At 47.2% G+C, this 26,060-nt stretch overlaps 1 protein-coding gene across 1 annotated transcript in view; it reads left to right on the top strand.

Moving 5' to 3' along the window:
• MROH1 (maestro heat like repeat family member 1) overlaps window positions 1-26,060 on the top strand; it is a 1,237,492-nt gene that overhangs the window by 1,006,497 nt on the left and 204,935 nt on the right. The window contains exon 34 of the mRNA XM_069221041.1: window positions 25,514-25,713. Coding sequence (XP_069077142.1) covers window positions 25,514-25,713 — 200 coding nt within the window. The remainder of the gene's footprint in view (window positions 1-25,513; window positions 25,714-26,060) is intronic.

The raw sequence follows: 26,060 nt of genomic DNA, 5'->3' as shown, positions 1-26,060 counted from the left end.
TTGTTGAATTTAGGCAAGAGTGGACTCAAATATTTCTCAGTCAGGATTCATTTTGCTGCAATCTCAAGATTTAAGAGAACTGAAATATTAACATGTACTCTGTGTTCCCAAAGAATCATAAAGCAGTTTATGAAAGGGCTCTTCACAGCATTTCCACCACTTCCACATCCTCCGTTTCCAAGGTAACATAAGACTCACACAGTTTTGAGCCAATACACAAAGCAGGCTTAAAATTTGTCTCATGGAAGACAGCACTTCCCCTGGCTCTAACATTCACTATGAGAATGGGAGAGATTCAAGCATTCAGCATTCAGCATCGGGGAGCCCTTTCTCTGATTCATTAAAGACAGGGTTATCCTATAAATGAACCCTAAATTCATAACCAAGGTTCCTACTAACTTTCACCCACATGGACCTGTCATTCTTGGATGTTTCTTTCCAAAACCACCTACAACTGTGGAAAGGTAATTGCATTTTATTGGACTTAAGTCGCAGTGTAGGAAAATGCCACTGTTGGCAAGGTCATCTCCCACTTTGTGCCTAGTGTTGATGTCAGCTTTGATTGGAAGTGTGCTGGGACCCTGCTAACCAGGCTGTAGCACCAGTGTTCTTTCCCTAAAACTGTACCTTTGTTTCCACAATTGGCACACAGTTAAGAACCCTTGTAAAAGGTACCCTGGGTTCCAAGGGCCCTGTGGCCAGGGAAGGTCCCTAAGGGTGCACTATATCACAGGTGAGGGCATAGCTGCATGAGCACTATGCCCCTGCAGTTTCTAAGTCAATTCTTAGACATTGTAAGTGCAGAGTAGCCATACTGATTATATGGTCTTGGAGTTTATCATGTCAGACTCCACAGCACTATAATGGCTACACTGAATACTGGGAAGTTTGGTATCAAAACTCTCAGCAAAATAAACCCACACTGATGCCAGTGTGGATTTATTGAGAAAATGCACACAGCACATCTTAGAGATGCCCCCTGTATGTTAACCCTACTGCTAGTGTGAGGCTGACCGGTTTATGCCAGCCTGCCACTTCCAGACGAGTTTCTGACCACATGGGGTGAGTGCCTTTGTGCACTCTGTGGTCAGAAACAAAGCCTGTCCTGGGTGGAGGTGCTTCACACCTCCCCTGCAGGCACTGCAACACCTGGTGGTGACCCTCAAATGCTCAGGCCTGGTGTTACAGTGCCCCAGGGCACTCCAGCCAGTGGAGATGACAGACCCCCTCCCCCCCAGACGAGCCCCTACTGTTGGTGGCAAGTCCAGAGGGATAATGAGAAAAACAAGGAGTCGTCACCCCCTCAGCCAGGACCACCCCTAAGGTGTCCAGAGCTGAAGTGACCCCCTCCTTGAGAAATTCCTCATCTTGCTTTGGATGATTAGGACCAATAGGGATAGGGATGTGCCCCCTTCCCCAGAGGGAGTGGGCACAAGGAGATTGTGGCCATCCTCAGGAACAGTAGCCATTGGCTACTTCCCCCTGACTCTAACACACCCTGATCCCAGCTCTTCAGATTCCTGATGATCTCAAGAGAGAAGGACTGCTGAGTTGAAAACCCCGCAGAGAAGAGGAGACAATCGCTGACTCGGCCCCAGCCCTATTGTCCTGTCTTCTGCTTCAAAAAGCTGCAAAAAAAAAGCAGCAACACGTTCTGCAGGACCAGGGACCCCTGAAAAACCTCCAGGGGACTGCCTGCATGACAGAGGATCAAGAAACTCCCATGGAAAGCAGACCTGTCCAACAAGAAGACAAATAAACTATCTTTATAGGGACTCTCACCTCACCCCAGAAGTGTGAGTCCTAACTACTCTGCTCCTGATGCCCCCTGGCCGGGACCCTAGAAATCAACTAGCCAGGGAGGATCCCCAGGCGATTCTGACTCTGTGTCCACCCTGGGCTGACCTCTCCAAACCCCCACGACGAAGCCTGCTGCGGGAATCCCGAGGACCCCCCTGACCGCAACTGCCCAGGATGAAGATATCCTTCGCCTGGAGAAGCACTGCACCCGCAGCCCCCAGGCCCGAGAGAAACTGGCCACCAGTGCAGCAACGACCTGCTGGTGGCCCTCACCCAGTCAATGGCTTGCCCGAGAAGCCCCCCTGTGCCCTGCCTGCAGCGCCTAAGTGACCCCCGGGTCCCTCCATAGAGTTCTATTGAGAACCTGATGCCCTGTTTGCACACTGCACCCGCCGCCCCTGAGCCGCTGAGGGTGAGGTTTTTGTGCCTACTTGGGGGCCCCCCCAGTGCTCCTTCACACCCCCCTGGTCAGTGCTCTGACAACTCGGCTACTTACCTGCAAGCAGACCGGAACCGGAGTACCCCCTGTCTCTATAGGGGCCCATGTTATTTTGCCTCCTGTTTGACCCCTGCACCTAATCGGCCCTGTGTTGCTGGGTATTTGGGGTTATCTTGAACCCCCAACAGTGGGCTACCTATGCCCCAGGGATTAAACCTGTAAGTTTGTTACTTACCTCAAAAACTGTACTTTTCTTACCTCCCCCAGGAACTGTTGAAAATTGCAGTGTCTACTTTTAAAATAGCTTTTTTGTCATTTTAAAGAAAACTATGTACATTGTTGATTCCATTCAAAGTTCTAAGTATTACAATGGAAACTACTTTTCATTTAATGTACTTACCTGCTAAATGAATCTTGTGGTCCTAGAAATAAATTTAAAAAAGAATATTTTTCTATAAAAACCTATTCGTCTGAGTTAAGTCTTGACTGTGTGTTTTCACTTATTGCTTGTGTGTGTAGAACAAATGCTTAACACTACCCTCTGGTAAGCCTAACTGCTCGACCACACTACCACTAATGGAGCATTAGTATTATCTATTACTGCCTCTGTCAAGCCTCTTGGGGAACCCCTGGACTCTGTGCACACTATATCTCATTTTGATATAGGATATACAGAGCGAGCTTCCTTCTAACAGATTCTACATAGACATGACAAAGGACATTCACACATCGGGCCAGCTGTTTGTTGTTTGGTCAACCATGAAGAGGTCATGCCCTTTATAAATAGGGGATATCTTGTTGGCTCTGATTCTGAATCACTTTCTTTCATGCCTTGGCCAAGCGTCCACTCCATGGAAAAGTGGGGGCACATTCCACCAGGGACATGGCATCAACTGCTGCACTCTGTGCATGGGTGCTTTTGCAGGACATCTGTCATGCGACCCCCTGAAGGAGTAGGCATACGCTCGCAAAGCACTACTGCCTAGACTTGGACTCAGGAGCTGATGCAGCAGTGGGAAATGCAGTCTTGAGAAACTTCTTTTACTGAAGATGAGCCTGCTTCCCGCTTTTGTTGTGTATTGTAATGTCTAATGCTGGATGTTCTGATTCAAGCATTTGATTATATAAAAGATACTTTGTTGGAGAAGAAATTACGTACCTGTAACTCTAGTTCTCCAACATGGGTATCTCATATATTCACTTGTTACCTCCCCTTCTGCCCGATTAGAGGCTCTTCCAGTATTACACTCACACTTGTGCTTTGAAATCTGAGCCATGGTGGCTGCTGGGGGAGTAGGGGAGCTTGCGCTTCCACCTCATTGGCAGCTGAAGGGTGGGTTCTTTTGAATGAAGTGCATGTGCTGTTAAATATACTATGATGTTTCAGGCCTATGGCCATTTTAACCTGTATACTGCTATTTTATTGTACGGGGTTCCCAGCTTGATGACGAGGAATAATTCAAGCATTTGAATATATAAAAGATACCAATTTTGGAGAAGGAGAGTTACAGGTGAGTAACTAATTTCTTCTGTTTGTCTTCTGCAAATACCACTTCACCATAACTATACTTAACTCTATTTTCATCAAATATGCACCCATTAATCACTGCCATCTCTTCTCAGCAATAATCCTTCATGAACTCTGTCACCCTTCGCATCTAGATGCCTGTAGCATCGTAACATGAGCCTCCTCAATCACCGACTTTCTCACTAGTTTTTTGGAAAGCCCCCAAGGTCCTTTCAGCTTTGTGTAGCACAGGTGTTTTCCTTACTGCAGACTCTTTATCTTTGATAATAATCTAGCTGGGATATCCTTGTGCAAGTTCAAAATTTCATGTTGAAAGTAACATTTAGTGAAAAAGGACTTCCCTTGCAAATGGCTTCAGTTCCTTTTTTTCCATACTCATGTGTCTGGTTACCAGAACATGCCGAGAGCTCTGCCCACCTAACATTCTGTCTTATCTTTTTCATGTTCTTTTGTTTAATTTGACATTTTCTCATCAAGAGCAAAAGCTCTTCAATTGTAAAAGCTGCAGCTACAACAATACACCTGACCTGTGTATGTGTGGATGACATGGCCAAAAGTGCAATGTAGTTCTTAAAGGCCAGGGCTTCCAAGAGAGGAACTTCATGCCTCAGGCAAGTTCCCTCTCAAGCGTTTGAAGTGGAATTGCTCACAGCCTCCATTAGAATCCTTCAGCGAGATCAGTGCTGAAAAAGAAGATAGGGTCACAGAATGAATCTTGGCCTTTCTGATGTATACTGGTAACTACAGACCTGCACAGCTGTCTATTGCAGTTTCTAACTTGGAAGACAGTCTTTCTTATCACAATAACATCAGCCCAGGGCATGTTGCAGGCATGCTCTATGAATCCGGTGTATACAACATTCTTCCCAGATAAGCTGGTGTTGAGGACCCATACACTCTTTTCTACCAAAGGTGGTCACGCCTTTTCATGTCTGGCAAACCTTTACCCTTCCAACCTTCTTTGCTGTACCTCATTCCTCCAACGAAGAGGAGAGACTTTGTTGGGCTCCAAAGACAGAATTTAGTTCTCACATCGATTGTACCGGAGAACTATTGTCTGAACAATCAACTATTTGTTAGATTCTCTGGGGCAATGAGCAGCATGGCAGTTTAAAAACAGACCACCTCCCACTGAATAGAAAAATCAGCCCATAGAATGCCAGCTCCCTGTGACAGAGCCAAGGCTGCCACAGATAAGTTGGTAGTCGGAGTTTTTGTCTATAATACAACATGGGCATTGATACATAGGTACGCCAAGCACTACTGTCTTGACAGTCAAGTCTATTTTGTCCGCTCAGTCCTGCAGGACTTTACGGTCTCAGCCAGTTCATAGACCCACCATCTTTGAAGGTATTGCTATGGTATCCATTCACAAGGTGAAAAATCTACAATTGGAAGTACCCATGAGACGATACTTACCTTTGGAAACAATATTTCTTGTGTATACTCAGTTTAATCAAAAATTTCTGACCAAATCGCCCACTTCCCTGTTCTGTGAACCAGACTATTTTTCTATCTAAAAATATCCCAGGTTAAAGATCTGTACAAGTCTGATGCCTTGGGATTATTCACATGGTGAGGAATCTGCAGTTAGGTAGATCATCCACCAGTAGGATCGTAACTGAAGGTAAGTAACTTCTTCTGATACCAACTTCTAGCTGCAGATTCCTCACTTTTTTAATATTCCTCAGCTGTCAGACTGGATCTGGAAATTTTTCCATAGTGCCGCTGCATTTTGGATGGCAGTTCTGCACTATGCCATTCCGCTCAGGAAGTGATGTGCAGGGCCATGTATAGGTGCCGCTCCAGTGCGCTGACATCTGATACAGACTTCTAGCTGCAGATTCCTTACCTCAGAATGATCTCCAGGCGTCAGACTGGATCCCCTGAGCACTGGTAGGAGGTGTTCTTAAGCACCATTTAGCATCATCTGCACCAGAAGTGATGTGCGCGGTGCCTATATAGGCACCACCCCACGTGCTGGTCAGTTTTTTTCTTCTGCGCCAGTCAGTTCAGATCCAGAGAAGAGCTACCAACAGTCACTTATTCACTGACCTTTTTTCGACCCTTTTGTTGAAGATGTTTGAGACTTTGTCTCCTGGTGTGAGGGATGTACATCGACTGATAACGGTGATGGACCCACATTTGTTCTGTCTCTGGTGTCTTGAGCGAGACCACGAGACCAAGGCTTGCGAGGACTGCTGCCCCATGCACCGTAAGAGGCTGAGGAAGCGGCCCCTCAAGCTTCTTGTATACCCGATGCTGATTGAATCCGTAACACTCTAGGTCTTGGTCATGAGGAAGGTCCTGAAAAGGATCACAAAGTCAGACCCAGTGATAGTCGATTGGAATATCTTTGGTTGCCAGATTGACCATCCCTGTTCAAATCCCCTATTGTACATAGGTTTTTGAAAGGTCTCCTACACATGTTCCAACCTGCAGCCTTTGTTATGCCACAGTGGGACCTTAATTTGGTTCTGATCATTTTGATGTGTGCTTCCTTCGATCCTCTACAACTGCCCACTCAGGATTCTTACAATAAAAGCAGCCTTCCTATTGGCGATAACATCTGACCGGAGGTCAGGCATCGGGTATACAAGAAGGGTCTGTGACCTCCGGTCAGATGTTATCGCCAATAGGAAGCCTGCTTTTATTGTAAGAATCCTGAGTGGGCAGTTGTAGAGGATCGAAGGAAGCACACATCAAAATTATCAGAACCAAATTAAGGTCCCACTGTGGTATAACAAAGGCTGCAGGTTGGAACATGTGTAGGAGACCTTTCAAAAACCTATGTACAATAGGGGATTTGAACAGGGATGGCCAATCTGGCAACCAAAGATATTATCTTCCCAGTCAAACTCGTCCCTTGCATTTGAGTATTCTTCCTACCGAAGGTGATAACTCTTTCACGTAGGCCAGTCCATCACGCTGCCTACATTTTATGCTCCACCTCACCCTTCTAAATAAGAGGAGACTACAATAGCTGGACCAAAAAGAGGGTTGTCATTCTACCTTGACGACAAAAGAGTTCTGGGTGGATTATCAACGCTTTGTTGGTGATGTCGGATCCAAGAAAGGGAAGGCATTACAGAAACGAAATAATTCTCACGCAGGATAGTGCTCTGCATCAAGACGATCTGGTAGGCATTGGGCAAAAAGCAACCTCCTGAAGGTATAGCAGCTCATTCTTCCAGAGTCTAGACTGCAACCACTGCTTTAGCTCGCTAAGTTCCTGTCCTGGATATCTGTCGGGCAGCATCGTAGGCTTCCCTGCGCACTGCTTTCTGGACAGTCTGGTCTAGCAAGACGGTCACTCTGTCTATTCAGTTCTACAGGACTTTCTAATCTAAACTGTAATGCAGCCCCATTTTCGGGAGATATTGTTTGGGTAGCTATTCTTTGGCAATGCCTTACCTGGTAGACACTCTATCTAGCCGCAGATTACTTAAAGATCCATCATTCCTCACGGCTCTGAGAACGGATTTCAGAGTAAAGGGTTGATTTTCTTTTAAGACCCTCGTTTAACTCACCAGTGGTCAGTTTTCTCCATGGCTCTGACATGGAAAGTCACAAAAATAAACTGACAGCGTGCTGGGGTGGCTCCTATATAGACACTGCACATGTTACTTCTGACACAGACAACCAGGAGATGCCACCTAATGGCACAGGGGTACTGCTCACGAAAACGTTTTGGACCCAGTCTGACACCCGGAGATTATTCTAAGGTAATGAATCTGTAGCTAGATAGTCCCTACTAGAAAAGGCATCACCGAAGATAAGTAACTTGTTCCTCAGGTCCTTTCTTTCCATGCCTCCACACACAGATCTGGAGCGTCTTTCATCTATCATAGACCACTTTTTTGATTTTCTTCACAGATCCAACAATGTGCAATGCTCAAAATCTGCAGAGACTGCGCATAGATAACCTCGAAGGCCATTAGGGAACATGAGGTAAAACTTCGTTGCCAACCACAAAAAAAATAGGTTCGCTACCACTCCAATTCTAAAACTCTATCCTGATCACGCACTGAGTCGCTCTAGAGGTTGGTCTTTGTCATGCTCCAAGTTTTCCGGTAAGCACAAAATACATAAGAAGTAGAAACGTAATTCCTCTCCTTCACTCTATTCCCCCTCACCTGACTAAGCGTGTGGGCCATTACCAATAGTTCTGTTCCCGCTCCTGAAGTCAGCCTACTTTGGAACCTGTTCTGCAGCTGGTTCCAGCACACCCTGAGTTTCAGGGGCCTTCAGCTGTGCAGCGCCAAATCAAAATGTTCTGTGCAGCTATGCTCCGGCTCTTTGGTTCTCTACCGACTCCCTCGTTGTGCCTTCAGGCCCCACGGATCTGAGAGGCCTTCCACATAGATTACCACTCATGGGTTCATCATCTGTGGCAGCCGGACACTCTGAGCTGCCTCTGTCAGTGGCTTGGTGTAGCACTCGCCAGATTGACCCCCCATCCAGGCCAAACTCTCTGTTTTGTTTTTTGTTCTGTCTCTCGCCTGGCAAGGCTTTGCTCTCTGCCCAGTTAAGGTTATCGTTTAGCCCTCTTGTTCTACTTACTGTTGCCCAATCATCTCTTTGTTGAAATTTCCAGTTGTGATGCTCTTTTTGAAATGGTTGCAACACTCTTCCCCCTTCTCAGTTTGTGATTCCACAATGGGACCTCAATCTCGACCTGCCAAACTTCAGAGAAAACTCCAGCGCATCCAGAACGCAGCCGCACGTCTCATCCTCAACCTCCCTCGCCACAAACACATCTCTGCCCACCTCAGACCCCTACACTGGCTGCCCATCAACAAAAGGATCATCTTCAAGATCCTAACCCACGCTCACAAGGCTCTCCACGACACCGGCCCGGCCTACCTCAACAAACGAATCAACTTCCACAACCCAACTCGACAGCTCTGCTCCGCTGACCTCGCAACAGTCCCCCCCCCCCCCCCCCCATCCAACGCACCACCTCCAGCGGCAGATCCTTCTCCCACCTCACCGCCAAGACCTGGAACTCCCTCCCCACCAACCTATACAAGACCCTGGACCTCCTAACTTTCAGAAAGCCCCTACAAACTTGGCTTTTTGAGCAGTAACCCCTTCGCAATCCCCCCCCCAGCGCCTTGAGACCCTACCGGGTGAATAGTGCATTTAATAAATTTGATTGATTGATTGACGTACTCCATTTGAGCTGCTCCTCAGCTATTCCCTAACGTTCCTCACCATCAAAACCATGTTCCTCAGCAACACCTCAGCACGTTGTGTGAGTGAGCATCAGACTCTGTATGTTTATCAACCAAACTCCACCTTCTTCGCCAATAAGCTGATTCTGCGAACTAGGGCAATCTTTCTACTCAAGTGGTGATGCCATTCCACATCAGGCAAACCATCATCCTGCTGGTGTTCTATGCTTAGCTCACTTCTCTATGGAGGAGAATAGACTCCAACGCTTGGGCCATAAAAGAGTGCTCAGCTTCGACATCGATCGTACCAAAGTCCACCGGGTGGATGATAAGTTCTTTGTGAGGTTTGTTGTAGTGGAAAAAAGGCAACGCTGTGCAGAAGCGTACCATCTCATGCTGGATCCTGCTCTGCACCAGAGCCAAAGTGGACATAGCACTATTGTCTGGTCAACGAAGTCCACAGAAAAGGGCACTTTGTTGCCTTTGTCTTCTAGGACTTTCTAGTTGGAATCCATTCACAGCTTCCTCCAATCAGCTACTGCTTTGGTATCTATTCAAAAGGTGTGAAATCTTGGCCAGAAGACTGTATCAGAAAAACAAGTTATTTACATTTGGTAATGCTCTTTCTGGTAGAGACTCTATGTAGCCACAGATTCTTCTGTGGCCCTCAAATTCTCCCCTTTTTGAGATTGGACTCTACCTATTAATAAGATCCCAAATCCAGGAATCTGCACCCTGGTCTATCAATTTGCTTGTGGGCTCCACTTCTAGGGGGTGGCACAGACAGTCTGGAAAGCAACTGACATCAGTGTGCGGGTGTGGCGCCTATATATGCCCTGTACCTCACTCCCGGAGTGGTACTCTGTCAGTGCAGCACCATGTGGCATCACCTTCCAGTGCTCAGAGGTACTGTGGAAAAGGTTCTTGAGCCAGTCTGACACCTGGGAAATATTCAAGAGATGAGGAATTTTTGGCTAGATAGTCTCTACCAGAAAAAGCTAAAACCTTTTGTGATACAGCAGTGGGAGCTTAAGCTGGTCCTTACCTACCTGATGCGCACTCCCTTTGAACCAATGCACAGCATTGGCGAGTGAGCGAATGTCAAGCCTTGTCTATACAACAGCCATATACTTCTACCTACCCGGATAAACTGGTCTTCATGATGAAAGCAACATTTCCGCTGGAGGCAGCTATGCCCTTTCACATAGGACAGTCCATCTCCTTGTTGACTTTGTTCTCTATCTTATCCCTTCAAGGAGGAAGAATGACACCACCGCCTGAACCCTAAAAGGGCTGTGAGTTTCTATATAAATTGAACCTAAGATTACTGGCTTGATGACCAACTTATTGTCAGTTTCCTTGAAGCCAAAAAGTGCAAAGTGGTGCAGAAGAGGACCACCTCTATGAATTATATTATGCATTACATCTGGTGCAGTCTGGCCAAGAAGAAGCCCCCTGAAAGTTTACACGTTCGTTTCCGCCATAGCAAAAGCTGGCATCAATGCACTTGCACCTGGTACACAAACTCTGAATATTTTTCAGGCCGCTAAATGGGCGTCCGTCCACACATTCACAAAGCACTATTGTTCGGAAAACAAGGTTCGGTGGGAAGACATTTTTGCCCATTTTGTCTTGCAGGGTTTTCTGGTTTGTGCCAGTCACAGACCCACCACCTGGAGAGGTGCTGGTTTAGTATCGGTTTACAAATTGAGGGATCTCTGGTTATTTACCTTCGGTAATGCCTTCGTTAGTAGAAACTCTGTCGAACAGCCGATTCCTCACTGACCCACCCACCTCCCCATTCTGTGGTTTGTACTCTTACAGTATGTTAATAAGATCCCAAGTCTCAAATCTGCACACTGCTATCCTGATTTCTATTGGCTCTACGTCAGACGGGGTGGATGGAGATAAGAAAGAAACTGTCATCTGGATTCCAATATAAGGGCCCTGATGTCACATCTGGGATGGGACAGATCTGATGTGGAGCCGCACAATGCCATCTATTGATGTGCAGAAGAATTGCTTCGAAGTTTCCCAGATCCAGTCTGGCACCTGAGGAAATTCACAAGGTGAGGAATCTGGAGTTAGAAGCATCCATCTAAAGGTTCTGGTGCCAAAACAGCATCTGTCATAACCAGGCAATATACAGTCTGTATATAAGGAACACTGTGCATCCTATTGCTGTCCTGCAGGAGGAACCCTGAGCAGAGGCCCATACGGACCCCAGGAGCCCAAAGGTGCACCATAGGAAGACGAAGTAGCTACCAGAAACCGCGTTACCGAAGAGAAGTAACTTTTTCTTTTGATAGATACTTCTAATCACATATTACCTTTAGAATAGATACAAAAGCAGTACCTCCCATTGTTAATGGTCTGTGGAGTGGACTCAGACCGAAATGTCTAGCAGGACCAAACAGGCAAAATGATTTTCCCACCAGAACTGGCAGTAAAGGCAGTACTACCTTTTGAATTAGTGCTCGAATATCCACATCGCAAACTAGTAAATGTCAAGGACAGGCAGCCGTAGTAACATTAGCCCTGGCGGTATGAGCTCTCAGACCTGCCAGAGGCTGCTTTTTGGCCAGTGTGTAGCAGATCTTAATACAGAGGACTATCCACCTCCACAGAGTCATCTTTTGAATGGCCTTTCATTTTTTTGAGCTAGAAAACCCCACAAAAAAGTGGATTGTCCACTCAGTGACTTTCGTGCAGTCATTGTAAAAGTTTATTTTTCCGGTTATGGTTGAATTAATCGTGTACCAGAAAAGGTGTTCCTTAAGGTAAGTAACTTGTTTGTAGTATTGCATACAGCGGTGTAGTTAAAGTACTTTCTTTGTTGCAAAAGTAAGCACTGGGCTGGGCATTCACTTTTAGTATGTGTAGGAAAATGGCTCCCTGTTGCAGTTACCCCCCACTTTTTACCTGATACTGATGCTGACTGACTGAGAAGTGTGCTGGGACCCTGATAACCAGGCCCCAGCACCAGTGTTTTCACTAAAAATTTACAATTTTTTCCACAATTGGCACACCCCTGGCACACAGATAAGTCCCTTGTGAAAGATACCTGTGGTACCAAGGACCCTGTGACCAGGGAAGGTCCCTAAGGGCTGCAGCATGTGTTGTGCCACCCTAAGGGACCCCTCACCTAACACATGCACACTGCCATTGCATATTGTGTGAGTTAGTGGGGAGAAAAAGGCAAAGTCGACATGGCATCCCCCTCAGGATGCCATGCGCCCAAAATACTGCCTGTGGCATAGGTAAGTCACCCCTCTAGCAGGCCTTAAAGCCCTAAGGCAGGTGAGGGCATAGCTGCATTAACAATGTGCCCCTACAGTGGCAAAGTCCATTCATAGACATTGTAAGTACCATGAGACCATATTAAGTATATGGTCTGGGAGTTTGTCAAAACGAACTCTACAGTACCATAATGTCTACACTGAACACTGGGAAGTTTGGTATCAAACTTCTCAGAATAATAAACTCACACTCATGCCAGTGCTGCACTTAAGAAATGCACATAAAGGGCATCTTTAGTGCAGGACTGACTGGTCTGTGCCAGCCTGGCACTGAGACGAGTTTCTGACCCCATGTGGTGAGAGCCTTTGTGCTCTCTGAGGCCAGAAAAAAAACCTGCACTGGGTGGAGGTGCTTCACACTCCCCATACAGGAATTGTAACACCTAGCAGTGAGTCTCAAAGGCTCAGGTTTCGGGTCACAATGCCCCAGGGCACTCCAGCTAGTGGAGATGCCCGCCCCTCTGGACACAGCCCACACTTTTGGTGGCAAGTCCAGATGAGATAATGAGAAAAACAGGAGTGACCCTCCAGTCAGGGCAGCCCCTAAGGTGTTCTGAGCTGAGGTGACCCCTGGCTTAGGAAATCCTCCATCTTGCTTTTGGAGGATTCCCCCAATAGGGATAGGGATGTGCCCCCCTCCCCTCAGGGAGGAGGCACAAAGAGAGTGTAGCCACCCTCCAGGACAGTAGCCCTTGGCTACTGCCCTCAGGCCTAAACACCCCCCTAAATTTAGTATTTAGGGGTGACTCTGAACCCAGGAAATCAGATTCCTGCAACCTGAAGAAAGGAGGACTGCTGACCTGAAAGCCCCGCAGAGATGACGGAGATGACAATTGACTTGGCCCCAGCCCTACCGGCCTGTCTCCAGACTCAAAGAACCTGCACAGCGACGCATCCAGTGGGACCAGCGACCTCTCAGGACTCCGAGGACTGACCTGCACCTAAAGGACCAAGAACCTCCTGAGGACAGCGGCTCTGTCCAGAAACAGCAACAAATCAAGCAACTTTAAAGAGACTCCACTTCCCACCAGAAGCATGAGTCTTCACACTTTGCACCCGAAGCCCCTGGCTCGAGTTTGGAGAAACAACACTGCGGAGACGACTCCCATGCGACTCCAATGGCGTGGACACCCTGAGTCGACCTTCCTGCACCCCCATGGCGATGCCTGCAGAAAAGATCCAGAGGCTCCCCTGACCCGATGCTCGGACGAACACCGCACCCGCAGCCCCCAGGACTGTGAGGAACCACCTTCCAGTGCAGGAGTGACCAGCAGGTGGCTCTCATCCTAGCCTAGTTGGTGGTTGGCCCGAGAAGCCCCCTTATGCCTTGCCTGCATTGCCAGAGTGACCCCTGGGTCCCTCCATTGTTTTCTACAGCAAACCCGACATCTACTTTGCATACTGCACCCGGCTGCCCCTCTGCCGCTGAGGTTGTGTTTTGTGTGCTTGTGTGTGTGTCGCAGTGCTCTCCAAAACCCCTCGTCTCCTCCCTGAGGACGCAGGTAGTTACCTGCTAGCAGGCTGGAACCGGAGCACCCCTGTTCTCCATAGGCGCCTATGTGTTTTGGGCCCTCCTTTGACCTCTGCACCTGAATGGCCCTGTGTTGCTGGTGCTGTGGCTTTGGGATTGCCTTTAACCCCCAACAGTGGGCTGCCTATGCCCAGGAGACTGACTGTGTAAGTGCTTTACTTACCTGAGAAACTAACGTTTATTTACCTCCCCCAGGAACTGTTGATTTTTGCACTGTCCACTTTTAAAATAGCTATTTGCCATTTTAACCAAAACTGTGTGTACTACTGTTTTAAATCAAAATTCTATACTTACCTGTGTGAAGTACCTTGCATTTTATGTACTTACCTCAAATTTGAATCATTTGGTTCTAAAAATAAATTAAGAAAATATAATTTTCTATGCAGAAACCTATTGGCCTGGAGTTAAGTCTGTGAGTGTGTGTTCCTCATTTATTGCCTGTGTGTATGTACAACAAATGCTTAACACTACCCTCTGATAAGCCTACTGCTCGACCACACTACCACAAAATAGAGCATTAGTATTATCTAATTTTGCCATTATCAACCTCTAATGGGAACCTTTGGACTCTGTGCCCACTATCTCTTACTTTGAGATAGTATATACAGAGCCAACGTCCTACAGTATGTTTACTGATTGTTGAGCTCTGGGGTTAATCCACCCCCACATGCCCTCAGAGAGAAGTTTATGAATACTAACTTTCGCTACCCTGAAAGACAAGTGGTGAACGGGTCGCACCTAGCCCAGTTTTCAGATCTATAGTATGAGCTGTTCTAAAGATAAATGACCTCAGCCCAGTAACTCCTGCCTGCGCCCTCCCCCCACCCCCCAAATGGTGTCTGTCATCAGCATAGGCACTTAGTCATTATGCCCATAAGTTACAAGCTGTTTATAGATTTGGCGTCATTGGCACGCTACTTAATAATCCAGTGAATACTATCAAACCCTCCATTGCTCCCAGCAGCCAGCTAGAGAGCAGTGATACAGAGATAACCAAAGTATGAACTGATGTTCTGCAGTCAGAGGGGAGAAGGGGTCCGATTGAAGTGGAGGTGGTGCAGGCTGCTGACAGGGAAGGTGGAAGGAGAAGGGTCCACTAACCAGCTGCCTCACTACAGCTGAATGATTTCCAGCGAGTCTCTCCCCTCTGCCTGACCCCGCACCATCCTTCATTTCCACCGGACAGTTGACCAGGCTAGACTTTGATTTCTGACTGAGTAACTTAAATCTGGAGAATAGAAAGGTGCGTCTTTGGCACCCATATGGTTAGAGGAGATTGGTTAACAAGTTTAGGTGTTATCTTACGGTTCTGATTAATCATACTGGCTGTGAATATTGAGGACTAGCAAGACTATGAGGGGAAAAACTGTAGGTGGGAAACTGATTATCCCTCGATAGCAAACCATGTCCTGAGAACGGACTGGACACCCGTACCGTATTCAAGAACATGAAAACATGAGGATTGGACAATATTGTTTCAGGACTGATTGTGTTGTGTTACTTGAAGCAACATGCACGTGTGTATCTCGATAAGGGCTGCAATTGTGTTTTGAGATTCCTTAAAGAATTGCCATCTCAAACACTGCATTTTGGTAAGTTTCACATCCAATTTGCAATTCGGTAACTTGTTACCAAATCGCAAATTGGATGTGCGACTACACACCGATTCGGTATTAGGAAGGGGCGTGTCAAGGGCGTCCCTTCTAATACTGAATCACAGTTGTATATATGATTGTTTTGTGATTGTGAATGCGGTTGCAAAACAATTGCGCTTACCACTAATTTCAAATTGGTGGTAACCCATACACAAAAGAGATCCCTTCCCGTTTGTGAATGGTAAAACATTTTTTAAGAGCAGACAGTGGTCCCACGGACTACTCTTAAAAAATTAAATAAAAACTTTTCTTTTTTTAAACGCAGAAAACAGGCTTCATTTATTAAAAAAACAAAACAAAATTGTGACCTACCTCATGAATATTAATGAGGTAGGTCCATTTGCCAGACCTTGCGAATCGCAATATGAATATACTGGAGTTTCATACATTCCAATAGCTATTACTTAATTGTGAATCGCAAAAAATCGCAATTTGGTCATCTCTATTGGGAAACGTGATAAATCTTACCCTATGTGATGTTAGTATCAGAAAACCAACAAATATACTTTGAAAACAAAACATCGAAGGTCAGAAGTTTGATGAGTTGAAGACAAACTTTATTGGTTCTTAAAGAGTTAAAACTGAGAGAAAGCAACAATTTATAGTTTTCTTTGACCAGTTGGAGGGCAGATATTCACATGCGATTTTTAGGCCACATCATAATAGCGGTGTAGCATCTAATTATGCCCTTTTAGGTTGTGTTCAGACGATTGTAAATCAGTTACATAATAATCAGTTCACTCTTTTTGTAAGTATTATGGTCTGTATTTTGAGTATCAAAATCTGTCACAGTCTTATAGGACAGTGTTTCATCCTTCTTTCTGTACATTATGCAAATCTTTGAATCTATTTTACAAGAGATTACACCCTTCCCTTCCTTCAGCTCTGCCTCCCCATGTCGCTCCGCGTTTTTCCGTCTCCCTGGACCATCTTGTCATAATGTAACAGGATGTGGCAGCACTCCTACAGAAAGAATCAGTAGAGTTAGTGGCGGAACAAGAAAAGGACCGGGGATGCTGTGCACATTACTTCCTGATGCCCAAAAAGAACAGCAGGTTGCATCCAGTGCTGAACCTCAGGGAACTGAACTTTTTCTTCGAAAAGTAAAAAATGGTGACCCTAGCTCAAGGACTTCTGGCATTCGAATTTGAGACCGCATGGTGCCACTCAACCTGCATGGTGCAATCTTGCACCTCCCTGTCCTACGGTCACATTGGAAGTACTTGCAGTTTGTGGCGGGTTCTGCAAACTATTAGCCTTATCTTATTGACCACGTGTGGCGTCTTCTACCAGAAGTGGTCCAGGACATTTTCACATAGTGGGGCGCTCCTCAAGTGGACTTGTTCGCTTCTTCGGAAAATGCTCACTGCTGGCAGTTCTGTGCCCTCCAGTATCCATCAAGCAGACCATGGAACTTGCATTTAGTTGAGTTGGAACTTTAAGCTGCATTGTGCATTCCCCCGCACCTTACCCCCACGCCTCTCCCATTCCCTTGATTTCGCTGGTTCTGAGGAATGTTTGCCAAGACCAGACCCTAGTTGTGCTCATCACCCCAGACTGATCAAGGAGAGTGTGGTATGTGGACCTTCTGCACTTCTCCATGTGTCCCCCGCTGCATCACCCATACAGGGTGGACCTTCTTTCCCAATCAGGGGTAATGGTTCTCCAACCCAATTTCCCTGGACTCCACCTACATGCTGGAAGATTGCGCAGAGAACTGAGTTCTTTTCAGCTTCCAGCAGAGGTGGTATATTCCATATTGTCAGCCTGTCGCTGCTGCACCAAATCTGCTTACTCAAGCAGATGGAAACATATTTGTTGCATGTTATGTGGACAAAAATCTGGACCTCTTACAGGGCAAGCTGCCTCAGGGCCTTGCATATACATTTTCTTTTGAATAGAGAGGCTGGTTTGTTGTACCCCAGTGGGACCTTAATCTAGTGTTGACAGTTCTTATGGGGACTCTGTTTGAGCCCCTGCATAGTTGTCTCTTAAGGATGATGACGTTCAAAACTGTTTTTCGTCGCTATCCCCTTAGCCTGAAGTGTGAGCGAATTACCAACTACCACCCTCCTTTTACCACCCTCCTTTTTGTCCTAACAAATTGGTGTTGCGACTCAAGTCTGCTTTCATGTCAAGTGTTGACTCCCTTCTATCCCTCACCTCATCCCACTAAGGAGGTAGTTTTGTTGCATCATTTGGATCCTAGTTGGGAAGCCTACTACTATCTCACTTGTACCAGGGATATACAACTGGTTAAGGAGCTATCCCAAAAGGGTCCCAACTTTAGTGAAATAATGAGTACCTGTAGGAAGCTGGCTCTCTATATAGCGTACTAAAATGAAGTACAGTGTGCAGAGTCTAGTGGATCCCCAAAGATGTGAAGAGGCACAAATGGATAGGTCTAGGGCTCTATTTGTGGTAGTGTGGGCGAGCAGCTAGGCATATCAAGGAGTTGTGTTAAGCATTTGTTGTAATCACAGCGGCAATAAATGAGACACACACTCAAACAATAAATCCGAGACCAATTTAGAAAAATAACATTTGCTTTTATATATGCTTTGAACCCAGGAACTGTGTTACAAGATAAGCAGTTTTTGCATTAAAAATACTTTGTGTTTCAAAAATCAACAGTGCAATTTTCAGAGTCTTCAATGTTAACCTATGGAAGGAAAACAAGAGTGCAGTTTCTCACGTAAGTACACACTTACAACCCAAGTCTTCAGAGTTTCTGGTTAGCACCGTCCAAGGTTGAGTTTGGTACCAACAGTGCACCCACAGTGGCACAGGGGCGGCTGGGTGCCAAAGTCTGAGTCAGTGCCCAATGTTAGTCAATGGAGACTGGAAGGGACTGAAGTTGTGCTGCTCCCAGGTAAGTTCAGGCGGTATCAGAGGTTGGTCTCCGGGGGTTGGGGAAAGCACCGGGTGGGCCACAAGGCAGCACCAAACTTAAACCATTAGCGACACAGGGACAGCTGGGTGCAGAGTGCCAGCACAGTGTTGGGTGCCCAATGCTGTTCAGTGGAGATGGGGGTGTCTGCTGAAGCGCTGCTTACAGGTGAGTGGAGTGGGGTCAGGGTGGATCTCCTGGGCTTGAAGCAAGAACAAGGGGGGACCACAAGGCAGCACCAAACTTACACCCTCAGCGGCACAGTGGCGGTCAGGTGCAGAGTGCCAGTACAGCTTCGGGCTTCCAGTGTTAGTCAATGCAGGAGATCTGTTTCAGAAACGTGCTGCAGGCTTTGTCCTGGAGGCCGGGAAAGGTCAGCCCTCAGCTGCCCAGGTAAGTTAAGATGCCAGAGGCCTTAGGGACACTAGAGGTCTAGCTCCCCAAGGCCCTAGGCTCCAGGGTTTAGGGGTGTCTTTTGGCATCGGAAACAGATTACTGGTCAGGGAGGGCCCTTAGATTTAGACTGCAGAAGTTGCAGTGGAATCTGGCAGGGGTCGGCCCACGATGGACTCTGGATCAAAAGCACTGGGGAGCCTTCACTGGACTGGTGGGCCACTTGGACTCAGGCCATGGGTGTCGGGTACAGAGGTGGTTCCGCAGGTAGACTTCTTTCTTCTTTGGATAGGTCCGCTATCCACTGGAGTACTTGTTCTTTATTGAAGGCAGGCAGTCCTCCCAAGGCTTTGGAAGTCACTAGGCTGCAGGACAGTCATCTTCTGGGCGCAGGTTCTTTGAAGGCTGCAGACAGGCCGGTAGGGCTGGGGCCCGGTCACTTGGGATCTTCAGTCTTGTCTGCTGGGTGACTTCTGTAGTGTCCGGCTCTTCTTAGGTCGACAGGAATCTGATACTAAGCTTCAGGAGTGCCACCTAAATACTGAATTCAGGAACGTTATACTGGGGTAGCAATGGGCTACCCACCTTTAGGGTGACTACACCCTTCCTAGGACCACTTCCTTTGGGAAGTGGCATAGTCCTAACCATATAGGCCTAATTCCTTCCATGCAAGAAGGAGGAAGTTAAAAGGTAGTGCCCACTTCAGTTTGTCCACCCTCGGAGAGGGACTGGCATCAAGTGGGCACTCCTCCTAATTTACCCAATTTTCCCTCCAGTCCTGCCACCAAACGCGGGGTCAGGAAGTAGGGGTCGGCTTCCTCCACCATTTGAATAGGCCTGGGTCGCATTTCAAAGACAGCAAGACTTTTAAATCTCCCTGCCCTGGAATGTCCATCCTGCCTGGAAGATAAGGTCACATGTCTGCCCAGGGCAGGCCTTTGTTCTGAGCCCTCAAGAGCATTGTCTTTCACCTCAGGGGGGCCAGACCTCTGTTGAAAGTGGCTGCACTGGTTCTGACTAGCAAATGCCCACTCTTGGAGTTGGTGGGTTTCAAGAGGGCACCTCTAAGGTACCCTCTGAGTACATGTATTAATAAATCCATCACTGGATTCAGTGAGGGTTTATTAACAATACAAGATGTTTGATACCAAACTTCCCTTTTGTTAGTGAAGCCATCATGTAACTAGGGAACTTGTAATGACTTTTGTCCATCACATGTACTTAAAATGGCCACACTGTTAACTTTCTGTGTCTGAGAATCATCATAGACGTAGCAGAGGCATATCTGCTCATGCAGGTATGCCCTCACATGTAATATAATGCACCCTGCGTTTAGAGCTGGAAGGACTGCTAGAGGGGTGACTTACATATATTGCATGCAGTGTGCAGGGGACAAGGAGCAGAGGCTGTGTGCCATGTTGAGTTTTCATTTTAGGTCTGCACCAAGACACGCAGCCTGTGAAGGCAGCACTGCGTGTACTCAGTGAGAAGGTCCCTGAGAGTGGCACAGTCTGTGCTGCTGCCCTCAGGGGCCTTCCTTTATTACCCTATGCCCCAGGTACCAGGGTTACCATTTACTAGGGACTTACAGTGGCAACTAAAGGTTTGTCAATTGGCACAAAGGACTGTGCAGTTTTAGGGAAAGAGATCTGGCACTGGGGACCGGTTTAGGAGGGACCCAGTGCACTTTCAGTTGAAATTGCACCAGAAACCAGGCAGGAAGGGTGTGGGGGGTAACTATGTCAAAATAGGCCCTTTCCTACAGTAACTCGGAGGACAAGGTTGTGGAGCTCGACTCAGCCCTTACCTTAAGTTGTCTCACAAACAGTTAAGGACCCTTTGTAAATGGTACAAAATAAATACAGTTTCAAACCCTACCAGTGCAGGACTCCAGGAGCTACTGGCAGAGGCTGAGCAGGCCCATGCTGCAGATGAGGCCACTGACACTGTAGATCAGGGCAATGCACATGAGTGGGAACTGGACCCCCCTCCCCCCTAGTTAAGAGGGGGACCTGTATCACAAGTGTCTAGCACACCTCCCCCTAGTGAGGAGGACTCAAGTTCCAGAAAAAGATTCTCTGAAGAGGAGCTTCTTTTAGAGAGACTAGCTAGGGTAATGGCCCTGTAAGACAGGATCCTAGCAATAGAAAAATAAATAAAATAGATGGGTTTAGCACCCATGAACGGCAGCAATCGTATAACTAGGGACAGAGTAGAGCACTTTGACCCTAAAATCACCAAAGGGATTGTCCCCAAATATGAGGAAGGTGATCATATCACCAAGTGGTTCACAGCCAAAGAGAGTACCTTTGTTTACTGAAAGCACTGGGGCTCTCTCCTTTGGTAAATGTTCTATGGAAAGGGCAGGGGTAGACACCTGACACTGAATGAGGCAGGTGTAAAGTCCTGTGACCTCATGAAGGGTAGCCTGATTGAGGGCTTTGGACTTAGCTCTGAGGAGTATAGAATCAGGTTGAGAAAGACTCACAAAGCCCGAGTCAGTCCTGGGTTAATTTTTTGGACAGGACTTTTCTGTGCATACACTAGGTGGTTGGTTAAAGGGAAGTCAGGTGCAGGATTATGATAGGCATTATATTTACCAACTGTACTTCTGAGAAGTTTCATCAGTACCTAGTGGACCTGGGACCAGTCACTCCCCAAGAGCTGGGTGGGGAGGCTGGTCATTGGGGTAGAGCTAGGATGTCTAGAAGGGAGGGTCTCAAGACACCTCACAAAACAAATGTGGGTACCAGGGTAAAAACTGGGATGGCACTAAGGCATGGTGCTTTGGACCGAAAGCAGACAGGGCACCAAATAAAGGACACTGCCTGTTCTAAAACCAAACCCACTTGTAAACCTCCAGGGGTGCCAGTGTAGCCATAGGAGATGATTCCTATGATGAGGAGGTCCTATTTGCCTTAACCTGGCAATTGGGGCCGGCGGGTGGGTTGGAGATTCTAGAGGAGAGTAAACACTTCCACCTCCTACTGGTGCATTAAATCCCAACCACTGCCCTGAAAGATCCCTGTGCAAGTCACACTATTATGCATGCCAGGCTGGGACTTTCAAACCAGTACATCCCAGGTGAGACTGCCAGGGTAAGGGTTATCCCAGGGGAGATCACTGCCAGGTGTGTGGCTTTAGTGCCCATAGAAAAAGCTGGGTCACTAAGCTGGAGAAAGGTGGTAATCAGTACAGACCTCCCCCTTTATCGTCTCCTTGATAATGCCCCCCCCCCCCCCCAGAGGTAGGTCAAAGTCCAAAAGAGGAGCTAGTCCTCTTTCAAGGATTCTGGAGTTGCTGCCCCTGCAGTGAGGGCAAGTAGGTCCCAGAAGATAAAGAATAGCAAGAAGTGTAGGAAAGGTGAGCAACGTTTAGCCAAAGTTCCAGTAAACCAATGAGATTCCGCTCCAGAAAGGAAGAAATCCAAAGTTGGCACTGGTGAAACCCAGCCTGACCCACAAGAAGTCCTGACTAGTTAGGGACCTGTTAAGCTTGAGTTGGTTGTTCCTCAGCTAACAAAAAAGAGAGTGAACGAAAGGTGTTTGCTACAGGATGTAGTAACCCCCCAATCTAAAACAGCAGACAGGCACCCTGAACCCAAAGAAGCCTGTAACTTAGCCCCCTCACCTGTCAGTGAAGAGCTAAAGGTGTGGTTCTGGGCACTGACAGCTCACAGGCCTCTGATGTGTGTTAGCCTTTATGGCTGCACCATCCCTGGCATGGTGGTCTAACCCTATGTCAAATAGCAAGATAGGCCCCCTGACCCGGTTGGTCATAGTGGGATTACTCCCTTTGTGGGTGAACTCTTTGGGTAAGCTGACAGTTGCCCTGACTAAGATAGGGTTAGCAGAGGTGGACACCTTTCATCCCAAGAAAAGGGAAAAAGCAAACTAAAGTGTGTTCTGAATGAAGTCCTAACACTGTTGAGGTAGGTCAGCTTCCCAAAGGAAATGACCTAGACAGCAGGTTCTGAGGCAGAGTAGGCCCTGCAACCATGCAACCTGCTTCCTTACTCTTCCTCGCCTGAAAGACTCTTCCCAGGTCTGTCTGAGTCTCCTGACCTGTTGGCTTGGGGTGGGGGGGGGCTTGTGTAGGGAGCTGGGTTCTGTTTGTAGTACGCCCCCCCCCCACACACACACACACTTTTTGCTAACCTTTTAGATCGACTGAAGTGCACTGGGTTCCTGCTAACCAGGTCCCCAGTGCCAGTGTTCCTTCCCTAAAACAAGGCTCCTGGTCACTTGATCCCCAAGAGACCAGGCCCTTTTGCTCCCTTTAAGTCTCTAGTAAATGGTACCCCTGATACGAAGGGCATGGGTAGTGAAGAGGGCCCTCAGAGCTGCAGCACAACTTGTGCCACTCTGAGGGACCCAGCCCCAACCTTATGCAGACTCCCATTGCAGGCTGTGTGACAAGGTGCTCCCAGAATTGAAACAATGACATGGCACACAGCCTGTTTGCCATGTCCCTGAACACTGCATGCAATATATGTAAGTGACCCCTCTAGCAGGCCTTACAACCCTAAGGCAGGGTGCATTAAATTACATGTGAGGGCATATATGCATGAGCAGATATGCTCCTTTTATGTCTTTGTCGATTCTCAGACATAGTAATTGCACATAAAAGCCCTTTCAAACGCATGTGCTGGACACTGGTCATTACGAGTTCCCAAGCTACATTATGGCTTCTCTGAATTCTGGGAAGTTTGGGATCAAACATCTCAGAATAATAAACCCTCACTAACCCCAGTGATGGATTTATTAAAAAATGCATACAGAGGGCACCTTAGAGGTGGCCCCTAAAAATCCACCAATTCCCACTGTGTTGACTGACTGGTCCTAACAAGTTCTGACACCACAGATGTGTTTCTGGCCCCTTAAGGTGAGAGCCAGCGCTCTTGCGGGCCTGAAACAAAAGCCTGCGCTGGGCAGAGGTGTGACCTCCTCTCCCAGGCCGGGAAGCCTCAAAGGCCTTGCCACCATTGTAATGCAATTCATGTTTCAATGGATGGCAGAGATGACCAACCCTCCTGTCCTGACCCCACTTTTGGCATCAGCACAGGCGAAAAGTTAGTTAAATTAGGAGGAGTGCCCACTTCATGCAGGTCCCACGCCTAAGGTGGATGAGCTGAAGTGGACAGTACTTTTCAAATTCCTCCATCTTGTTTGGAAGCAATTGGGTCCAGCGGAGGTGGTCATAAGTTGTAGTCCCCCTAAAGCTCGGCATCCCATTGGCTACCACCTGGAACTCCCTGAAACACCCCTAAATTGAGTATTTAGATGGTACCCTTAAACCCTAGAACTCAGGTTTTTGACAACTTAAGAAGGCCCGGACAAAGAAGATTTGTACCTGCCGAAGAGGAAAAGAATACGCAGCTGACCTGGAACCAGACCCTGTGGCCTTCCTGCTGAACTCGAAGGACCCTGCACAAAAATTCAACTTGTCCAGCTTTCAATAAAGACTCTAGTCTCTTGTGGGTAGTGGACTTGCCCTACAAGAAGAAACTCCAAAGAAAAGACTCTGCGGCTACTGAATCCTGCTGCTGCAATCCTGGAAACCCGACACCAGAAGTGACCTGTTCACAACCCGAGGTGAAGCCAACCGACTGTGCCAAGCCGAATCCCCAGCTGCCAAGAAACAGACTCAATTGAGGTCTCACCCATCTTAGACTCTCCCAACACTCCTGCGGCCTCTGACGCTGGACTCCTCTCCCACAGGCTTGTGGAAAGAGAAAATCTGACAGCTATAGGAACCACTGCACCTGTGATCCCTGACCCTTAGCTGAGGTGGGTCACCGGTGCCAATGACATCCACCAGTTCCTAGGAGCTATAGCCCACCCTGTGTCTGCCCCTTTTGGACTCCTCCACGACTCCCGCAGCCTGAACTCACAGGACCCCCTGATGCCTAAAGATAACCCTGCATTCATCGAACCTGGGCATAGGAGAAGAGGACCAAAAGTGCACCTATGTTCTCAAGCACCCCAAGTCTACTACCTATCTGTTTGTTGTCCTCGACAGGCTTCCTAGCCAGAGCCTGCATCCTGTCTTCATGAGGATCAAATACCCATAGGAAATCATTGGGCACCCGATGCCTTACTGCACCTCTGCTCCCTGCCTCGCCAGTGCTTCCCAGTGTGACTTGTTGGTGTGGTTCTGATCAGTGCCCAGTACCTACCTTAACTTGCTGAGACTGGCTTTGTAAGTCGTTGTGAACCCTCAGCTTAACATTGTCTTCCTCCATAGGATAACATTGAGAGAACTCTGGAATTGCACTGTCTATTTCTGAAACGGCAAGGTTTTTATGCTTAAGAGTCTTCTTTCCTGATTACGAAGTTCTTGGTTTTGGAACAAATATAAAAAGAATTGCTATTTTTCTCAATTAGTCTGTGATTTATTCTGTGAGTGTGTCTCATTTATTGCTTCTGTGAGTACAACAGATGCTTAGCTCTACCCTCTGATAAGTCTAACTGCTTGCCCACACTACCACAAAATAGAGCATTAGTCCTATCTACCTTTGCCTCTGTAATACCAACTGGGATCCAATAGACTCTCTGCACTTCATTTTAGTGCACTACATAGAGAGCCAGCTTCTTCCACCTACTAATGAAAGTGCTACATACTGATGATGCTTTTACCTTGCTGAGTAATGTTCAGGGATCATATTTCTATGGAATATTGCACAATGATGGCACATCTTTTGAAGAGCACTATGATATGACATTATGACATTAACGTGGGAGTGCAGGGTCCTTCTGTGTTCCACTCTTACTGTGCTTCTTTTCTCTTCTTTGTCTGTAGGCAACATGTGCTTTGCATGAGATCCTGTCTGTGCCGGAGTCAAGCCCAGCTGTACTCAGCCTTTACCAGCAATTATTTGTAAACCTTCTGTTGCGTGTTAGCTGCACCATTGGTGTCCAGCTCCCCAAAAACCTCAACAATGCTAAAGAAAGGAAAACCTCTAGCCCTGGCCCTATGCCCAGGAGCCTGGATCCCTGCAGGTATAGTCTTTTTGTAGTACTTAACAGTTGTAAATGGTCTTTCAAGTTGCGTCAGTTGTAATACTTCCACAAGCCCTTGCCACTTGTCTAATATTTCTTGTTGTCCACTAATGTTTTCAGCATAAGGTTCACTCATACAATACTGAGTTGGAATTCAAGTTAGTGTTTTATATAGATAGAAACATGTCAACATTCACATATTAAACCTTCTGCTGCTAGACCTTCCCACCCCACCACCCAGTGCTGAGCCATTGTTTTGCCTGTTTGGGGTAGGTTTTGTGTAGTGAATCACTATCACAGAGTGCCCCTGCTAACAAATCTGGAGCAGTTTCCAGGCGGAAAAAGTA

Source organism: Pleurodeles waltl, chromosome 2_2 (assembly GCF_031143425.1).
Source record: "Pleurodeles waltl isolate 20211129_DDA chromosome 2_2, aPleWal1.hap1.20221129, whole genome shotgun sequence".
Lineage (NCBI taxonomy): Eukaryota > Metazoa > Chordata > Amphibia > Caudata > Salamandridae > Pleurodeles > Pleurodeles waltl.
This window is presented reverse-complemented; position numbering and strand designations above follow the sequence as displayed.